Here is a 17,382-nt window from a genome sequence, read left to right on the forward strand (position 1 = left end):
ACCCAGTGAAAACTACTACTTATTGGAGACGCGTATTTGATTCAAGGTACTTTATACACAATGAACTGGAAAAACAAATCAAGCTTCTTATTTTGTTATCAGATATGCACAATCCCATCTTTTCAAATACCGTCAACTATTCAATTTAAGTGAACAAGCCTCCGGCTGTTACGGCACTTAACTTGTGGCACCACTCTTACTGTCGGCGAGAGACAAAACAACCACAGCTGAGATGACAGACCTTTTGGCATCTTTCCTTCTCCTATCCATTGTGATGTTCCATAAACATTTGAACATGATTACAATTCAACACTGTCGTGTCACTAAAGACGAGGGTGAGACAAATGACAGTCTGCACCAATTTGACCAGTTTTGACACGTGCAAAGACCTTCAGATATCCTCCGCAACACCCTCTTAGCAAATCCCATTCATCATACCATGCATCATTAGAGGACAGGCTTACAATTGTAACCAAAATGATTTATGAATATAATTAGCTTATGTTGCACAGGTTCTAGACAACTCTGTTAACACTATTAGTTCCCATATAAACAGTGACACAACATGTAAGGATGCTGAAGTGAGAAGGGGCAGACGTACATGACCAAATAAAGAAAAAGTACACGTCCCAAAAGGGTGGGCTGCTTCTGCTCAGTGAACACAAATCTCTCTATAAAAGAAGCCATCTATGACCACCCTTGGACTGACTGAAGGCCACCCAGCAAAGGTGAGTAAGTGCCACAGCTTTCACAACGATTTACTAGTGACCAGAGTGATGCTTATTTGCTCCTTTAGAGATACATTCTTGTCTGGTTTACTTATATGGAAAAAACTCCTGCAATCACAGATGACTCATTTTGTACTAGCTTCAAGTTGTGTATATTTACATTTTACACGTTTGTCATTTAGCAGACGCTCTTTTGCAGAGTGACTTACAGTTAGTGCATTCATCTAAAGATAGCTAGGTGAGACAACAGCACATCACAATCATATCAGGTACATTTTCCGTCCACAAAGTACTTATCAGCAAAGTCAGTGCTAGTAGGGAAAGACAAGTGCTTTAAATGACATATATAATAACGTTATGGAAACTGACAAAACTCTTTCTTTTCAAGTAGCGACATCTTACCAACTTGGTCCCAGCAACATCCTACGAACTTGGGCAAAAAAAAGAGGTACATTGTGTATCTGGCATGTACAATGTTAGTATAGGGAAACACTGACTGGGGAGCACTTCAATTGTTTAATACAAAATATAGCCTTTACCAAGATAAGTCAAAGGAAGATGCTTAACTCGATCTTATTGATACAATTGTATAAAGAGTTCATTACATTTAGTAAAGGTTTTCAGAGACATGTAGGGTAAGTAAGAACATGGGACATTATCACCAAGATCTAAAAAATCATTCAGATTCTTGTTTGTGGAAGATAATGATTAGCATTGGTATTTGTCATTGTAGATAAAGCAACTCTGTCTTTTCTTGGCAGAGGGTAATCATGAGCACGGACGCAGAGATGGCGGCATTTGGCCCGGCGGCCATCTACCTCCGAAAGCCGGAAAGAGAGAGGATTGCAGCCCAGGCCGCTCCCTTTGATGCCAAATCAGCTTTCTTTGTGGTTGAGCCCAAAGAGATGTACCTCAAAGGGGTTCTCCAGAGTAAAGAGGGTGGAAAAGCCACTGTCAAAACACTGTGTAACAAAGTAAGTAGACTGTCTACAACAGTGAGAATTCTGTAGGACGGAAAATAGGACAGTGAAAAATATTTTATTGACATATTCTAATGCGGTGATGGCTATGCTATTTTCTAAGCTCTAAAACTGTGATATGAGTGAATTAAAACCATCATCTAATTGTTTGAGTAACCAGTCATTTACAAAATGTTATTCCTGTCATAGGTTCTCACTGTGAAGGAGGATGATATCCACCCCATGAACCCTCCAAAGTACGATAAAATTGAGGACATGGCCATGATGACCCACCTCAATGAGGCCACGGTGTTGTATAACCTCAAAGAGCGTTACGCAGCATGGATGATCTACGTGAGCTTAAATGAAAGATAATCTAGCGGCCAAGACATGAATCAATGGAGAGTTGAAATGTTATTAACAAACATTATTCCCCTCTATTACAGACCTACTCTGGGCTGTTCTGCGTCACTGTGAACCCCTACAAGTGGCTCCCAGTGTACGACTCTGTAGTTGTGAATGCTTACAGAGGCAAAAAGAGAATTGAAGCCCCACCCCACATCTTCTCCATCTCTGATAATGCCTATCAGTTCATGCTCACTGGTACACAAATACCCATGCTACTAAAATGACTTAATGTACAGAATTGCACAATATGTTTGTAACTTATTCACACCTGCCTTTCCGTTTTCAGACCATGAGAACCAGTCAATTCTGATCACGTAAGTCCAAATCAATGAGAAAATGAGGGTAGGATTATGGTTAAAAAACACAATCAACTTGCTCACTGATGGATGTTCAGTAAGTAATATTGCGGTTTAGTAAAAAAAAAAAAAGTAAGTGAGATTATTGAAAAGAAGAATGATAGGAGTTTAACTAATCTCTGTCTACCCACAGTGGAGAATCTGGTGCAGGAAAGACTGTGAACACCAAACGTGTCATCCAGTACTTTGCGACAATCGCAGTGGCTGGGGGAAAGAAGGAACAAACAGCGGCTGCTACTTCTGGGAAAATAAAGGTCAGAAACATTACTGTAGCCTAACATATCTAGTATAAAGGGGTTGTATGCATCAAAGAACCAGTATGTAGACATCATCAAAACATGACTAAATGTGATGACATCTCTAGGGGTCGCTAGAGGATCAAATCATTGCAGCCAACCCCCTACTGGAGGCTTATGGTAATGCCAAGACCGTGAGAAATGACAACTCCTCACGCTTTGTAAGTATAAAAAAAAACATTTTTGTATTTGTGAGCTTTCTTGGTTTCGAAGGGTTGTATACTGATGGATATCTAATGAACCTTTTAGGGTAAGTTCATCAGAATCCATTTTGGAACAACTGGAAAGTTGGCCTCTGCTGATATTGAAACATGTAAGTGCTTCATGATCGGTGTATCTTTATCCAGTTGTGATTGATAAGTGTAAAAGACTCCTGCTCATACAAACACATATGCTACAGATCTGCTGGAGAAGTCTAGAGTGACATTCCAGCTGTCCGCTGAGAGAAGCTACCACATCTTCTATCAGCTCATGACTGGACACCAGCCACAATTGCTGGGTGAGAGAAATATGAAATATGACATGGAATAAATAAGGTCAACAGTAAATACATTATACATTCGTAATAGTAACTGTGCAAAATAGTTTTTTCTAATTATTGTATTCATTATTGTATTCCAGAGGCACTTCTGATCACCACCAACCCCTATGACTATCCCATAATCAGTCACGGTGAAATCGCTGTCAAGAGTATTGATGATACAGAAGAGTTCATCGCCACCGATGTAAGTTTAAAAAAAAACTACAAATGTAGGAAAAACATCATTGCATGATATAACAGAATATTAGAAGCCAACGTTTCTCTAAAAAACATGAACATGTCTAAAAAGTAGATAAAAAGCAACTTGTATAATGACTGTATGCCTTCGAAAACACATGTTAACTGATATCGTAGCTTATATTTTAATAAAGCATGACAGTCAGTAACATTGCATTCCATCAAGATTCCCTTAAACTTTTCCAGAGAACATTTTAACAATCTGTATCATTGTGTTACTGAAAACATTAATCAAACATTTCTTAAAATCTCCATAGACGGCCATTGACATTTTAGGCTTCACTGCTGAGGAGAAGATTGGCATCTACAAGCTGACTGGTTCTGTGATGCATCATGGGGCAATGAAGTTCAAGCAGAAGCAGCGTGAGGAGCAGGCTGAGCCTGATGGCACTGAGGGTAAATATCAGAATAAAATTAGAAAATTCAATGGACAACTAACCTACCTTATCTCTTGCCATATCAACTGTACTCAACTGTTGGAAGCCTTTGAAATGGTCACGGTTCATTTTCTAGGTTCTTCCAGCCTAATTTAAATAGCCTAATTTAAGGGTTTAAGCAATGTATCAAAAAAAGAATGTTTAAAGAGCATAACATTTTCTCTCCTAACCAGAGGCTGATAAAATCTCCTACCTCATGGGCCTGAACTCCGCTGACTTGCTCAAAGCTCTGTGCTACCCCAGAGTGAAGGTCGGGAATGAGATGGTGACCAAGGGGCAGACTGTACCACAGGTAGAATCTTATAGACTATTCTCAATTATTGTACACAAGGGAGATTTGCAAAAAGTAAAATGAACGTGAATTTTATGCAGGATAAAAACAAATATTTTTTTTTCTGTAGGTGAACAATTCAACTATGGCCCTCTGTAAATCAGTCTATGAGAAAATGTTCTTGTGGATGGTCGTCCGTATCAATGAGATGTTAGACACAAAGCAGGCCAGACAATTCTTCATTGGTGTGCTGGACATCGCTGGATTTGAAATCTTTGATGTGAGTATTTGTATACCGTAAATTCAGCATGTTGCTGTTCAGCTTATCCTGCTGCTTGAAAACAATTTAACCAAGAGTAGACATTATGCCTGTACAATATCTACTGATCAAAATATAAACTAGCAGTCTTGTTGGGTAAGTCTTGACTTTCAACGTTTCTGTATTTAAACATTAGTACAACAGCTTGGAGCAACTTTGCATCAACTTCACCAATGAGAAACTACAACAGTTCTTCAACCACCACATGTTTGTACTGGAGCAAGAAGAGTACAAGAAAGAGGGAATTGAATGGGAGTTCATTGACTTTGGGATGGACTTGGCTGCCTGCATTGAGCTTATTGAGAAGGTAGGTGAAATCTTAAGAAAGCAGACAATACAATAAAAGGCATGTCTGCTTAACAGTTTAATATTTCACATCTTGTCACCCACAGCCAATGGGCATCTTCTCCATCCTTGAAGAGGAGTGCATGTTCCCCAAGGCTTCAGACACTACCTTCAAGAGCAAGCTGTATGACCAGCATATTGGTAAAACCAAAGCGTTTGAGAAGCCTAAACCTGGGAAAGGCAAGGCTGAGGCCCACTTTGCCCTGGTGCACTATGCCGGTACTGTGGACTACAATGTCACAGGCTGGCTGGACAAGAACAAGGACCCCTTGAATGACTCCGTTGTGCAACTGTACCAGAAGTCCTCAGTCAAACTGTTGGCTATGCTGTATGTAGGAGCAGCAGCTTCACAAGCAGACGGTACATCCCATATTATCTAGAATTGCTCATACTACAAGATGAGACTATATCTACCCCTTCCCTTGTTATATAGTTTATGATTATAAAAGCATTGCGGTTGAAGTGGTCATTTGAGTTAAACTGATGGCATTGGTATTATTGGAAATCTCAGTACACTGGATTTATTTATGATTATATATACACACAATACACAATATATACAATACAGTATTATTTAATGACCCACTGTATATAATGTACATTTGTGAGTCAATATTAGTGTTCAGTCAGTGAAATCATGTAAAAGTCTAATTGGAATAAGAATATAACTGGCCTAACACATTTGTAAACAGATGCAGCACGAGGAGGAGGAGGCAAGAAGAAGAAGGGTGGTTCCTTCCAGACTGTGTCTGCTCTGTTCAGGGTATCTAAATGTATATGATCCTTTATTATGATGATGCGCCACAGTGCAATACTTTGTCAAATGAACATTTTGGGGGGCTAGTTGGTCATTATCATCTTGTATTTCATTTGTTTGGTTATGATAAGGTAAAACAGGTGTACTGTATAACATCTCTTTAAGTTGTTCATAGTTGATATTCTTTCAAATCCATAGGTATATTTCATTAATTGAAATGACTGGACATCTTACAGAATGTGGCTTGAAATGTAAAAGTGTCAAACACAACTTTGTTTATTATAGAATCTCACAACTCACACATTTTCCAATCCCACAGGAGAATTTGGGCAAGCTGATGACCAACTTGAGGAGTACCCATCCTCACTTTGTGCGCTGTTTGATTCCCAATGAATCAAAGACACCAGGTCTGGGCTCATTGTCAAGTATTTTAATACACATTTATAAAGATTCTGAGAAAATAAGGCTCCTTTGTTGTACTGGTTAACTTGAGGAAAGTCGTAGAACATGCTACTTTCTTGTCGTTAGGTCTGATGGAGAACTTCCTGGTCATCCACCAGCTGAGGTGTAATGGTGTACTGGAAGGCATCAGAATCTGCAGAAAGGGCTTCCCCAGCAGAATCCAATATGGTGACTTCAAGCAGAGGTAATTCATGTTCATTAAGGGAAAATGCCAACAAGATTTTCAAGTACTTCTTTCATAGGCATGATCACATCAAATACACATTTATTTGGTGATGTATTTTTTTTATATCTCCCTTAATCATAATTTCAGATACAAAGTATTGAATGCAAGTGTCATCCCTGATGGACAATTTATTGACAACAAGAAGGCTTCAGAGAAGCTCCTGGGATCAATAGATGTGGACAAGAGTCAGTACAAGTTTGGGCACACCAAGGTAGAGCAATAGACAGCACCATCACTTTTCCCACCAAAAAAAAAAAAAAAAACGTTGAGCTCCATCAAAAAAACAACTTAGTTCTTTATTTTCTATAAATATAATCAAGATACATATTCCTACAGGTGTTCTTCAAAGCTGGTCTGTTGGGTACTCTGGAGGAGATGCGAGATGAGAAACTGGTTACTCTGGTGACCATGACTCAGGCCCTGTGCAGAGGTTACGTCATGAGGAAAGAGTTTGTCAAGATGATGGCGAGACGGTAACTACACTACACATTTAAAAGAGTACATGTTATTGAGCCAGTGAAGAGAATCCCCCCCCAAAACTATTTATTTTATGATTATTATTTACAGAGAAGCAATTTACTCCATCCAATACAACATCCGCTCATTTATGAACGTGAAACACTGGCCATGGATGAAGCTGTACTTCAAGATCAAGCCTCTTTTAAAATCAGCAGAAACTGAAAAAGAGATGGCTGCAATGAAGGAAAACTTTGAGAAAATGAAGGAGGATCTGGCCAAGGCGTTGGCCAAGATAAAAGGGCTTGAGGAGAAGATAGTTTCTCTGTTGCAGGAAAATAATGATCTGCAGCTACAGATAGCAGCGGTAAATTGCCTGTTTAATACAATTCTTGTTCACGTCATTTTATTGGCCTTTGACTTCCAGTGTTGCCTCATTTATGTTGTGCCTGTTGTAGGAAGAGAATACTCTCTGTGATACTGAGGAAAGATGTGAGGGACTCATCAAGAGTAAGATCCAGATGGAAGCCAAACTCAAAGAGACATTTGAGCGGCTGGAGGATGAGGAGGAGCTCAATGCTGAACTGACTGCCAAGAAAAGGAAACTGGAGGACGAGTGCTCTGAACTAAAGAAAGACATTGATGACTTGGAGCTCACCTTGGCCAAAGTGGAAAAGGAGAAACATGCCACTGAAAATAAGGTTTACCATTTATTATAAGCCATGAATTTTTGCATTCATTTTAAGTGTAAAAGACAGAGCATTGGTGATTTGAGATTAAATGATTCAATTTAGGTTAAAAACCTGACAGAGGAGATGTCTTCTCAAGATGAGAGCCTTATCAAGTTGACGAAGGAGAAGAAAGCCCTCCAAGAGGCGCACCAGCAAGTCCTTGATGATCTCCAGGCTGAGGAAGACAAAGTCAACAATCTGACCAAAGCCAAGACCAAGCTTGAACAGCAAGTTGATGATGTAAGAGATGTGACAACCTTAAAACAGCTTAATATTACCATCACAGGAAATACAATAAATGAACAGTTAACCAAATATTGTGAAACTGTTCTTGTGTGGTCTAGTTGGAGGGTTCCCTTGAGCAAGAAAAGAAGGTCCGCATGGACCTTGAGAGAGCCAAGAGGAAGCTTGAAGGAGATCTGAAACTGGCCCTGGAGTCCTTGATGGACCTGGAGAATGACAAGCAGCAGTCTGATGAGAAGATCAAGAAGTACATTTAAAATATAAACAGTTGTTGAACCATTCTCTCAGAACTGATCGCCTGATACATCTTTTAATATATATGTTTTATTTCAAACAGGAAGGACTTTGAGACAAGCCAACTTCTCAGCAAAATTGAAGATGAACAGGCATTGGGTGCTCAGCTTCAGAAGAAAATCAAAGAACTCCAGGTGAACTGTCGGTTCAACATACCACACTGAATAAGATTCATGGGATAGATTCACTATCTTCCGAATTGCATGTTTTAAGCAAATAAACATTTAAGTACATTATATATTTCAGGCCCGTATTGAAGAGCTGGAAGAGGAGATTGAGGCTGAACGTGCTGCACGGGCGAAGGTTGAGAAGCAGAGGTCTGATCTCTCCAGGGAACTTGAGGAGATCAGTGAAAGGCTTGAAGAAGCTGGAGGTGCAACATCTGTCCAGATTGAGATGAGCAAGAAGCGTGAGGCTGAGTTCCAGAAGCTGCGTCGTGATCTTGAAGAGTCCACCCTGCAGCATGAGGCCACGGCTGCTGCACTCCGTAGGAAGCAGGCCGACACTGTGGCAGAACTGGGAGAACAAATAGACAACCTCCAGCGTGTCAAGCAGAAGCTGGAGAAGGAGAAGAGTGAATTCAAAATGGAGAGTGACGACCTCTCCAGCAACATGGAAGCTATCGCTAAGGCAAAGGTGGGAGATGATGTGGTTGCCAGAATATATATAAAAATATACATAAATACACTTGTCAAAAAGCATGAAAAATTGCTCGATAACCTGTTGAACATTGTTTATAGGGTAATCTAGAGAAAATGTGCCGAAGCCTTGAGGATCAACTGAGTGAATTGAAGACAAAGAATGATGAGCATGTCCGCCAACTTAATGACATAAATGTTCAGAGAGCAAGGCTTCTGACTGAGAATGGTGAGTTTAAAATGAAAAGATTGTATTTCTGTTTGTTTTCCATAATACCAAAAAAGCTCACTTCCAACTTTCTCTGTCTCAATCAGGTGAACTTGGTCGTCAGATGGAGGAGAAAGAATCTCTTGTTTCCCAGTTGACCAGGGCCAAGCAGACTTTAACACAGCAGATTGAGGATGTCAAAAGGCAGATTGAAGAGGAAGTGAAGGTTCAATGCCATCTTCTACTATACTGCATCTTTGTGATTCATATAAATGTTATATTTGGCTTAAGTGCTCAATTTGACCCCCCCCATACTGTTGACCATTAGGCCAAAAATGCCCTAGCCCATGGTCTGCAGTCAGCCCGCCATGACTGTGATCTGCTTCGGGAGCAGTATGAGGAGGAGCAGGAGGCCAAGGCTGAACTGCAGCGGGCATTGTCCAAGGCCAACAGTGAGGTGGCTCAGTGGAGATCCAGATATGAAATTGATGCCATTCAGCGCACTGAGGAGCTTGAGGATGCCAAGTAATTGAAAAACATTCTACCACTCTTCATACTCACCAAAGTACCTACAATAGCTCAAATCTGAGTTGTTTTCTTTTGACAGGAAAAAGCTTACCCAGCGTCTACAAGATGCACAGGAGGCTGTTGAAGCAACAAACGCCAAGTGTGCTTCTCTGGAGAAGACCAAGCAGAGACTCCTGGGTGAAGTGGAGGATCTCATGATTGATGTGGAGCGAGCTAATGCTTCAGCTGCCCAGCTTGACAAGAAGCAGAGGAACTTTGACAAGGTAATGTTTTGACAAAGATGTGAATGAAATACAGTAAAAATCTATGCATTTAATCTTGTGTATTCATTTACTTAACTGTTTTCCCAGGTTCTGACCGAGTGGAAGCAGAAGTATGAGGAGGGCCAAGCAGAGCTAGAGGGGTCTCTGAAAGAGGCCCGCTCTCTCAGCACCGAGCTGTTCAAGATGAAGAACTCCTATGAAGAATGTTTGGACCACCTGGAGACACTGAAGAGGGAGAACAAGAACCTGCAACGTATGGGGAAATAAAAATAACGACAACAAAACATGTCGGTGCACCGTTTATGCTGTGTGGATACAAATCTACAATGTTGTTCATTTACCTCCCCTTTTCATTTCAATAGATGAGATCTCTGACCTGACGGAACTGGTCAGTGAGTCTGGAAAGAGCATCCATGAGCTGGATAAGGCAAAGAAGACAGTGGAGAATGAGAAGGCAGAAATCCAGGCTGCGCTAGAGGAAGCAGAGGTAGACCCCACAAGAGTTTTTTATGTCAACAAAGTCATCATGATGATATACATGTCATACCTAGATCCCTACATTACTTTGGTCATTGTTCAATTCTATTATTTAGGGCACACTGGAACATGAGGAATCCAAGATTCTTCGTATACAGCTGGAGCTCAACCAGATCAAAGGTGAAGTTGACAGGAGGCTGGCAGAGAAGGATGAGGAGACAGAGCAAATCAAGAGGAACAGCCAGAGGATGATGGACTCCATGCAGAGCACTCTGGACTCTGAGATCAGGAGCAGGAATGATGCCATGAGAGTCAAGAAGAAGATGGAGGGAGACCTCAATGAGATGGAGATTCAGCTGAGCCATGCCAACCGCCAGGCTGCTGAAGCCCAGAAACAGCTGAGGAACGTCCAGGGAGCACTCAAGGTATATATACTTTATTTTTGTATGGAGTCCCAAATGAATTGTTCTTTCTCTTTAGATGATGTTAGAATACATTTTTCCTCTAAACCTCAGGATGCCCAACTGCAACTTGATGACGCCATCCGCGTCGCAGATGACATGAAGGAACAAGTAGCCATGGTGGAGCGCAGGAATAACCTGATGATGGCTGAGATTGAAGAACTAAGGGCTGCCCTGGAGCAGACAGAGAGAGGCCGCAAAGTGGCCGAACAGGAGCTGGTTGATGCCAGTGAGCGTGTTGGACTGCTGCACTCTCAGGTACATATAAAATATGAACTTTCTCTCAGTTACAAATCGGGAGAGGTACAATCAAGTTTTGGCATGTGATTAAATGCCCCCCCATTCATTCAGAATACCAGCCTCATCAATACTAAGAAGAAGCTGGAGGTTGACCTTAATCAGGTCCAAGGTGAAATGGAAGACACTGTCCAGGAGGCAAGAAACGCAGAAGAGAAGGCCAAGAAGGCTATTACTGATGTGAGTTTCATTTTCTTCCTTCTGTATCCATTTTGCTCAGATCCATTAGAATTGTCTTGAGTAATAATTTAAATATCTCAGAATGAAATCAAAATGAGTTTGGACATTTAATTTACATACACAATCAGCAAGTATTACATACTTGACCCTTTACAAGTACTGCAGATGTGTTCATATAATCAATGTACACAACATGTTATTCCAGGCTGCCATGATGGCAGAGGAGCTGAAGAAGGAGCAGGACACCAGCTCTCACCTGGAGAGGATGAAGAAGAACCTGGAGGTCACAGTGAAGGACCTGCAGCACCGTCTGGATGAGGCTGAGAATCTGGCCATGAAGGGCGGAAAGAAGCAACTCCAGAAACTGGAGGCTAGGGTATGTACTATACATTACAGTATATACGGATCTAGAGCAAGTTACATTATATATGAAACCTTAACTGATAAAAAATGGAACTCCTATATGTAAGGTCCGTGACCTGGAGAGTGAAGTTGATGCTGAACAGAAACGTGGAGCTGAAGCTATTAAAGGTGTTCGTAAATATGAGAGGAGAGTCAAGGAGCTCACCTACCAGGTACAACCATGAATCTTGATAATAAAAAACAAGATATTGTATACTGCACTGGACCATTTGAAATCGAAATGTCAATCTCTTGTAAACTGTGCAGACCGAAGAGGACAATAAAAATGTGAGCAGGCTGCAAGATCTGGTGGACAGGCTTCAGTTAAAAATGAAGGCCTACAAGAGAGCGGCTGAGGATGCTGTGAGTATGATACTCAATGACAGATTTTTAAAGTAAAGGTGACATAATAAAAAACAGAATTATATGTTAGGTACTTATACGTACTTGTTTCAAGGAATCCTTAATAAATCAAGTTTGGTATTAGGAAATAATAATGTAACAGAGGAAGTTGTTACTAATTAAAGCAGACTGTAGATAAAGTAAAGTAGTGATCCTGTGCGGCTCAGTCGGTAGACCATGTCGCTCGCAATGCGAAGGGTCGTGGGTTTGAATCTTCTGGGGACACATTTTACATATGGGTGGCCCCAGAAGATTCAAACCACGACCCTTCGCGTTGCGAGCGACATGGTCTATTTCCTAATAGCAAACTTAATTTATAGATTGACTGTTAATTGCTTTGGATTAAAGCATCTGCGCAAAGACATATATTATAATATTATAAATAGGCCTAGTAAATAATGATGGAAAAAGCGATGGAGATGGAAAAGATCCAAAAGATGGAAATCTATTTTGTACATATAAAATCGTATCTAAGGTACAGCTTGCAGTAAAAACAGAACCTTTTACCGTGTAGTTGGTTTCTGTTGTACTTTTGGTATGATCATTACTTCTTTATTTATAAGATTTTGATGATGATAAGGTAAACAATTCATAAGAAGTTTGAACTTTGCATGTTTTGCCAAATAAAATGCAGCATCATTGTTGAAATGTGTATTTGCGAATCCTACAGGAGGAGCAGTCCAACATTCACCTGTCCAGGTACAGGAAGGTGCAGCATGAGCTGGAGGAAGCTCAGGAGCGTGCCGACATCTCTGAGTCCCAGGTCAACAAGTTGAGAGCCAAGAGCCGTGAAATTGGTAGCAAGGTACGAATACATTTAACGACAGTTATAAAAAACTGTGTTTTTGTTTGTTAACAAAGAATTTGTGGAGTGGTTGAAAAACGAGTTTTAATGACTCCAACCTAAGTGTATGTTACTTCCGACTTCAACTGTATACTGTAATACATTGCAATGCAGCAAATGGTTAATATATAAGCTATAGAAATCCCATTATGGTAAAGTATAAGCAAGATATTTTTTAAAATTCTTTTCACATTCTTTTCCAGGGGAATGTGGCTGAAGAGTGAGGGACGAAGTCCAGATGAGACACATTATCAACAGGTCATACAATATGATTTTTGGTAAAAATGTTCTCATGAATCAAAAATAAATCTGCAAACCATATCCATACCGTGTCAATTGTTTTCATCATTTATCATTGAAATGAATTGTGTCACACAAACACCTTCTTCCTCGGATATCACTGATTGAACCACTAATGCATGCCTGATGATGTCGTATTCCTCCTAAACATCGTCACACAGTTACATTAGTCAGTGCATTATCACCGCTCCTGCTGCTGTATTGACATTTGATGAATAAAACTGTAGCTATTATTGTTTTGACTTCTTGTAATTTAGCTCCACATGCATAAATTCAGCATTTGTCTTTTCATATACAGTATAACAGCCTGTGAACAACAGACCACCTGGTGTCCCTTTCAGCGTATAGCTGAGCTATGCCAATATGGGGTCCTTATCAGTGCTTTGACAAAACTGGTATTCCTTTGTTTTCCCACAAATATTCTGTCAAAGTATCAGACATCTGTAGGTCTGGGGGGGGGGGGGGGGGGTCATTTCTCCTCTAAAACCTCAAGATAATTCGGATGTATTTTACTGCCCCCTTTTTTTAATGGCACAACATGTCATTCAGGAGAATATGCTCACATGAGGTTCGTTGAAGTGGCTATTGCACCTATCTGATGGTGAAAACTACACGAAGGACGAAAGACACTGAAGAAAGGCACTGAGAGATCCTCATCATACCACAACTTGCACTACAGTCTCATCTTCCACACCACATTCTTAGTGTTATACAGTATGCATGCCTGTATGAGGCCGAGTGCAGATGCTGCAACAAATAACTGTTTCTGAAAGGAACTAACTTTGCCAACTTCATCCCATTGTTCTACTAAGTGTCATGTCAATTCCTTGGCCATGTTAAAAAAATAGTTTGATAAGGTGTTTTACCAATTAATCATGCAAGCATTTTACCAAATGTTAGTCATACTGTACTCAGCGATCAAGGACATGCACTGTTTTTCTAATTTGTCATGGAATTAATTAACTGGGAAGAAATGGTCCAACACATAAATCCATTTACTTACCACAAAGCAGCATTGCAAAAGAGTGTAGGCTACCTGCAAAACTTAAACGGATAGTTTTAATACATATCTACTTGACACAAAATATAAAAATGAAAGAGGTACAACATAAAAATGAACGTGTTTGCTCAAATTTGGACTTACAGTACCGTTGCCAAGGAGGGGCTAAATCACCACTGAAGAGAGTGAGGGAGACAGTTTTATACAAAAGGTTGTGGCGAAATAAGGCTTAAAACACTTGGTGACAAATATCTAGGCTGTGAGAGCATTGCTGAGCAGGCAGCTATGTTTGTATTCCACCCTAATCAGAACACAGGGGAGGGTAGGAGATCAATGATCACATTTTGATTGAATATATGACCTATTTTATACTGTGCAAACTCCTCAGAAGTGTTCATCTTGACGCCATCTCTGAGTCTTTGCCTGTTTAATATCATCTTTCCACAAGGAAAGAATGACACCATATCATCTGATCCAATCCTTACTTCACATGGGGAACACACACTTAAGGAAAGGTCAGCCGGCAAGGTTAGCCTTGTCTCCAGTTCATGTATCAGGTAAAAGTAGAGCAAAGGGGGGTCATTAACTCCCTACAGTGCCTTCAGAAAGTATTCAGACCCCTTGACTTTGTCGACATTTCATTGTGTCACAGTCTGAATTGAAAATGGATTACATTGAGATTGTTTGTCACTTGCCTACACACAATACCCCTTAATGTCAAAGTGGAACGATGTTTTTGAAATGTTTACAAAACAATTTAAAAAATATATAAAGCTGAAATGTCAATTGAGTCAATAAGAGTCAATAAGTATTCAACCCCTTTATTAAGTTAATGAGTAAAATGTGTTTAACAAGTCACATAATAAGTTGCATGGACTCTCTGTATGAAATAATAGTGTTTAACATGATTGTTGAATGACTACCTCATCTTTATACCACACACATGCAATTATATGTAAGGTCCCTCAGTCGAGCAGTGAATTTCAAATACAGATTCAACTACAAAGACCAGGGAGGTTTTCCAATGCCTCACAAAGAAGGGCACCTATCGGTAGATGGGTAAAAAAAAGTAGAAGCAGATATTGAATATCTCTTTAAGGATGGTGAAGTTAATAATTACACTTTGGATGGTGTATCAATACACCCAGTCACTACAAAGACACAAGTGTCCTTCCTAATTCAGTTTCCAGAGAGGAAGGAAACCGCTCAGGGATGTCAGCATGAGGCCAACGGGGGCTTTAAAACAGTTACAAAGTTTAATGGCTGTGATAGGTGAAAACTGAGGATGGACAAACAACATTTTAGTTACTCCACAATACTAACCTAATTGTGTGAAAAGAAGAAAGCCTGTACAGAATAAAACTATTCCAAAACATGTATCCTGTTTGCAACAATGTACTAAAGTAATACTGCAAAAATGTGGTAAAGCAATAAATATTTGTCCTGAGTACAAAGTGTTATGTTTGGGGCAAATTCAATTCAATGCATTACTGAGTAACACTCAACATATTTTCAAGCATAGTAGTGCCTGCATCATGTTATGGGTATGCTTGTAATTGTTAAGGACTGGGGAGTTTTTCAGGATAAAAAAAAGAAACAGAATGGAGCTATGCACAGGTGAAATTATAGAGGAAAACCTGGTTCAGCAGGCCTGGTTCAGCAGACACTGGGAGATAAATTCACCTAACCTAAAACACAAGGCCAAATCTACACTGAGTTGATTACCAAGAAGACAGTAAATGTTCCTGAGTGGACAAGTTACAGTTTTGACTTAACCTTTTACTGCAGCTGGCTAAATCATTGTCACACAGAGTGTTTCTTGGTAGTCTTAAACAAATCTACTTTGAAACAAAAATATACACCTCACACACATCTGCTTGAAAATCTATGGCAAGACCTGAAAATGACAGCTTGAATAAATTTTAAAAGAATAATGGGCAAATATTGCACAATTTAGGTAAAGGAAATCTCTTAGAGACATATCCAGAAAGACTCAGCTGTAATTGCTGCCAAAGGTGATTCTAACATGTACTTATCTAATCAAGATATATTGGTGTTGTATTTTTCATAAATGTTTTACAAATGAACAAACATCTTCCACTTTGATATTACAGAGTATTTTGTGTAGATTGTTGACAAAATATTACAATTAAATCCGTTTTAATCCCACTTTATAACATGTGGAAAAAGTCAAGGGTTTGTAAAAACATTCAGAAGGCACTGTAAATATGTACTTCTTTTAATGCTGGTTTTACTACCAGGAAACATCTTGCCAAGTATTATACAGATGGAGAACACAAGGCCAAATCTGTGGAGTGATTGATTGACTTACAGATGCATAAATCAGCTGCATTGTTATGCATTATCAGAGTTTTTTTTTTTAAACAGTTACCTCAGAAAGGGTCACTCAAACATACAGTGTGTAGTAGCCTACAATCTTTCATTCAGTCTGGCACACTGCCTACATACAGTCTTACAAAAAAGGTTTCCAAAAGGGTTGTCCAGCTGTCCCCTTAGCATAACCCTTTTTTGTACCAGGCATGACCCTTTTGGGTTCCATGTAGAACCCTCTGTGGAAAGGGTTCTACATGGAACCAAAAAGTGTTCTACCTGGAACCAAAAGGGTTCTACCTAGTACCAAAAAGGGTTCTACAAAGGGTCCTCCTATGGGGACAGCCAAATAACCCTTTTAAGTTCTAGATAGCACCTTTTTCTCTAAGTGTATGAACACTGATCACCTTAATCCGTGTCACATTAACTGAAGTATGGGCCTATCTCCGTCCTAGATGGTTGTAGGAAGTTAATTGAGGATCCTCAAGTTCAAGTAAAAAAAATGTATTAGTGGCATGTACCAGATACCCCGATGTACAATGTCCAACGAAATGCTTACTTGGAGGTCCCTTCTCGACAATGCAACAACAATGAGAAATGATAAGAAATGAATATGAACATTAAGTAAATGGCTCGGTAGAATACAATAAACATGTTAGTATAATACAGGAAGGCACAATTTATATATGATTGTTTTGGGGATTTGGGGCAAGTGTTTAAATTGTGCAGCATTTAGCAATCATAATAAGAGTCTGGTAGCACAAGTGGTGATGTGTGTGTTCCATGAATATATATATGTGTGTGTGTGTGTGTATCCTAGCTGGTATTATCACTATTCAGAATGGTGCAAAAATAATAAGACTGGTAGCAGAAGTTGTGATGTGTGTGTATCAGTTGTGTGTGTGTGTGTATACAGTGGGGAGAACAAGTATTTGATACACTGCCGATTTTGCAGGTTTTCCTACTTACAAAGCATGTAGAGGTC

At 39.8% G+C, this 17,382-nt stretch overlaps 1 protein-coding gene across 1 annotated transcript; it reads left to right on the forward strand.

Annotated features, from left to right (window-relative positions):
• The first annotated feature begins 614 nt into the window (after nt 1–614).
• Nucleotides 615–13,091, forward strand: LOC115142999 (myosin heavy chain, fast skeletal muscle-like). Its single transcript, XM_029682939.2, has 41 exons — nt 615–728; nt 1,117–1,176; nt 1,490–1,702; nt 1,898–2,041; nt 2,134–2,290; nt 2,382–2,409; nt 2,585–2,705; nt 2,816–2,908; nt 2,997–3,060; nt 3,148–3,246; nt 3,369–3,472; nt 3,783–3,921; nt 4,136–4,254; nt 4,364–4,513; nt 4,689–4,859; nt 4,945–5,257; nt 5,590–5,660; nt 5,974–6,061; nt 6,183–6,300; nt 6,430–6,553; nt 6,679–6,815; nt 6,910–7,165; nt 7,257–7,499; nt 7,593–7,769; nt 7,874–8,019; nt 8,110–8,200; nt 8,313–8,702; nt 8,807–8,933; nt 9,020–9,138; nt 9,241–9,437; nt 9,520–9,703; nt 9,791–9,956; nt 10,066–10,190; nt 10,297–10,605; nt 10,696–10,899; nt 10,993–11,118; nt 11,324–11,494; nt 11,589–11,693; nt 11,788–11,883; nt 12,593–12,727; nt 12,970–13,091. Exons 3-41 carry the CDS (start codon nt 1,499–1,501, stop codon nt 12,988–12,990), a joined length of 5,832 nt encoding a protein of 1,943 aa, XP_029538799.1. The 5' UTR covers nt 615–728; nt 1,117–1,176; nt 1,490–1,498; the 3' UTR covers nt 12,991–13,091.
• Nucleotides 13,092–17,382: the final 4,291 nt, after the last annotated feature.

Source organism: Oncorhynchus nerka, linkage group LG15 (genome assembly GCF_034236695.1).
Source record: "Oncorhynchus nerka isolate Pitt River linkage group LG15, Oner_Uvic_2.0, whole genome shotgun sequence".
NCBI lineage: Eukaryota > Metazoa > Chordata > Actinopteri > Salmoniformes > Salmonidae > Oncorhynchus > Oncorhynchus nerka.

What these genes read in the sequence shown, in the direction of transcription:
- LOC115142999 (XM_029682939.2), top strand. Translation starts at nt 1,499, where the DNA reads ATGAGCACGGACGCAGAGATGGCGGCATTTGGCCCGGCGGCCATCTAC. An exon ending in ACGCAGCATGGATGATCTAC is followed by an intron (nt 2,042 to 2,133) that starts GTGAGCTTAAAT and finishes CCTCTATTACAG; the next exon opens with ACCTACTCTGGGCTGTTCTG. An exon ending in AACATGCCACTGAAAATAAG is followed by an intron (nt 7,500 to 7,592) that starts GTTTACCATTTA and finishes GATTCAATTTAG; the next exon opens with GTTAAAAACCTGACAGAGGA.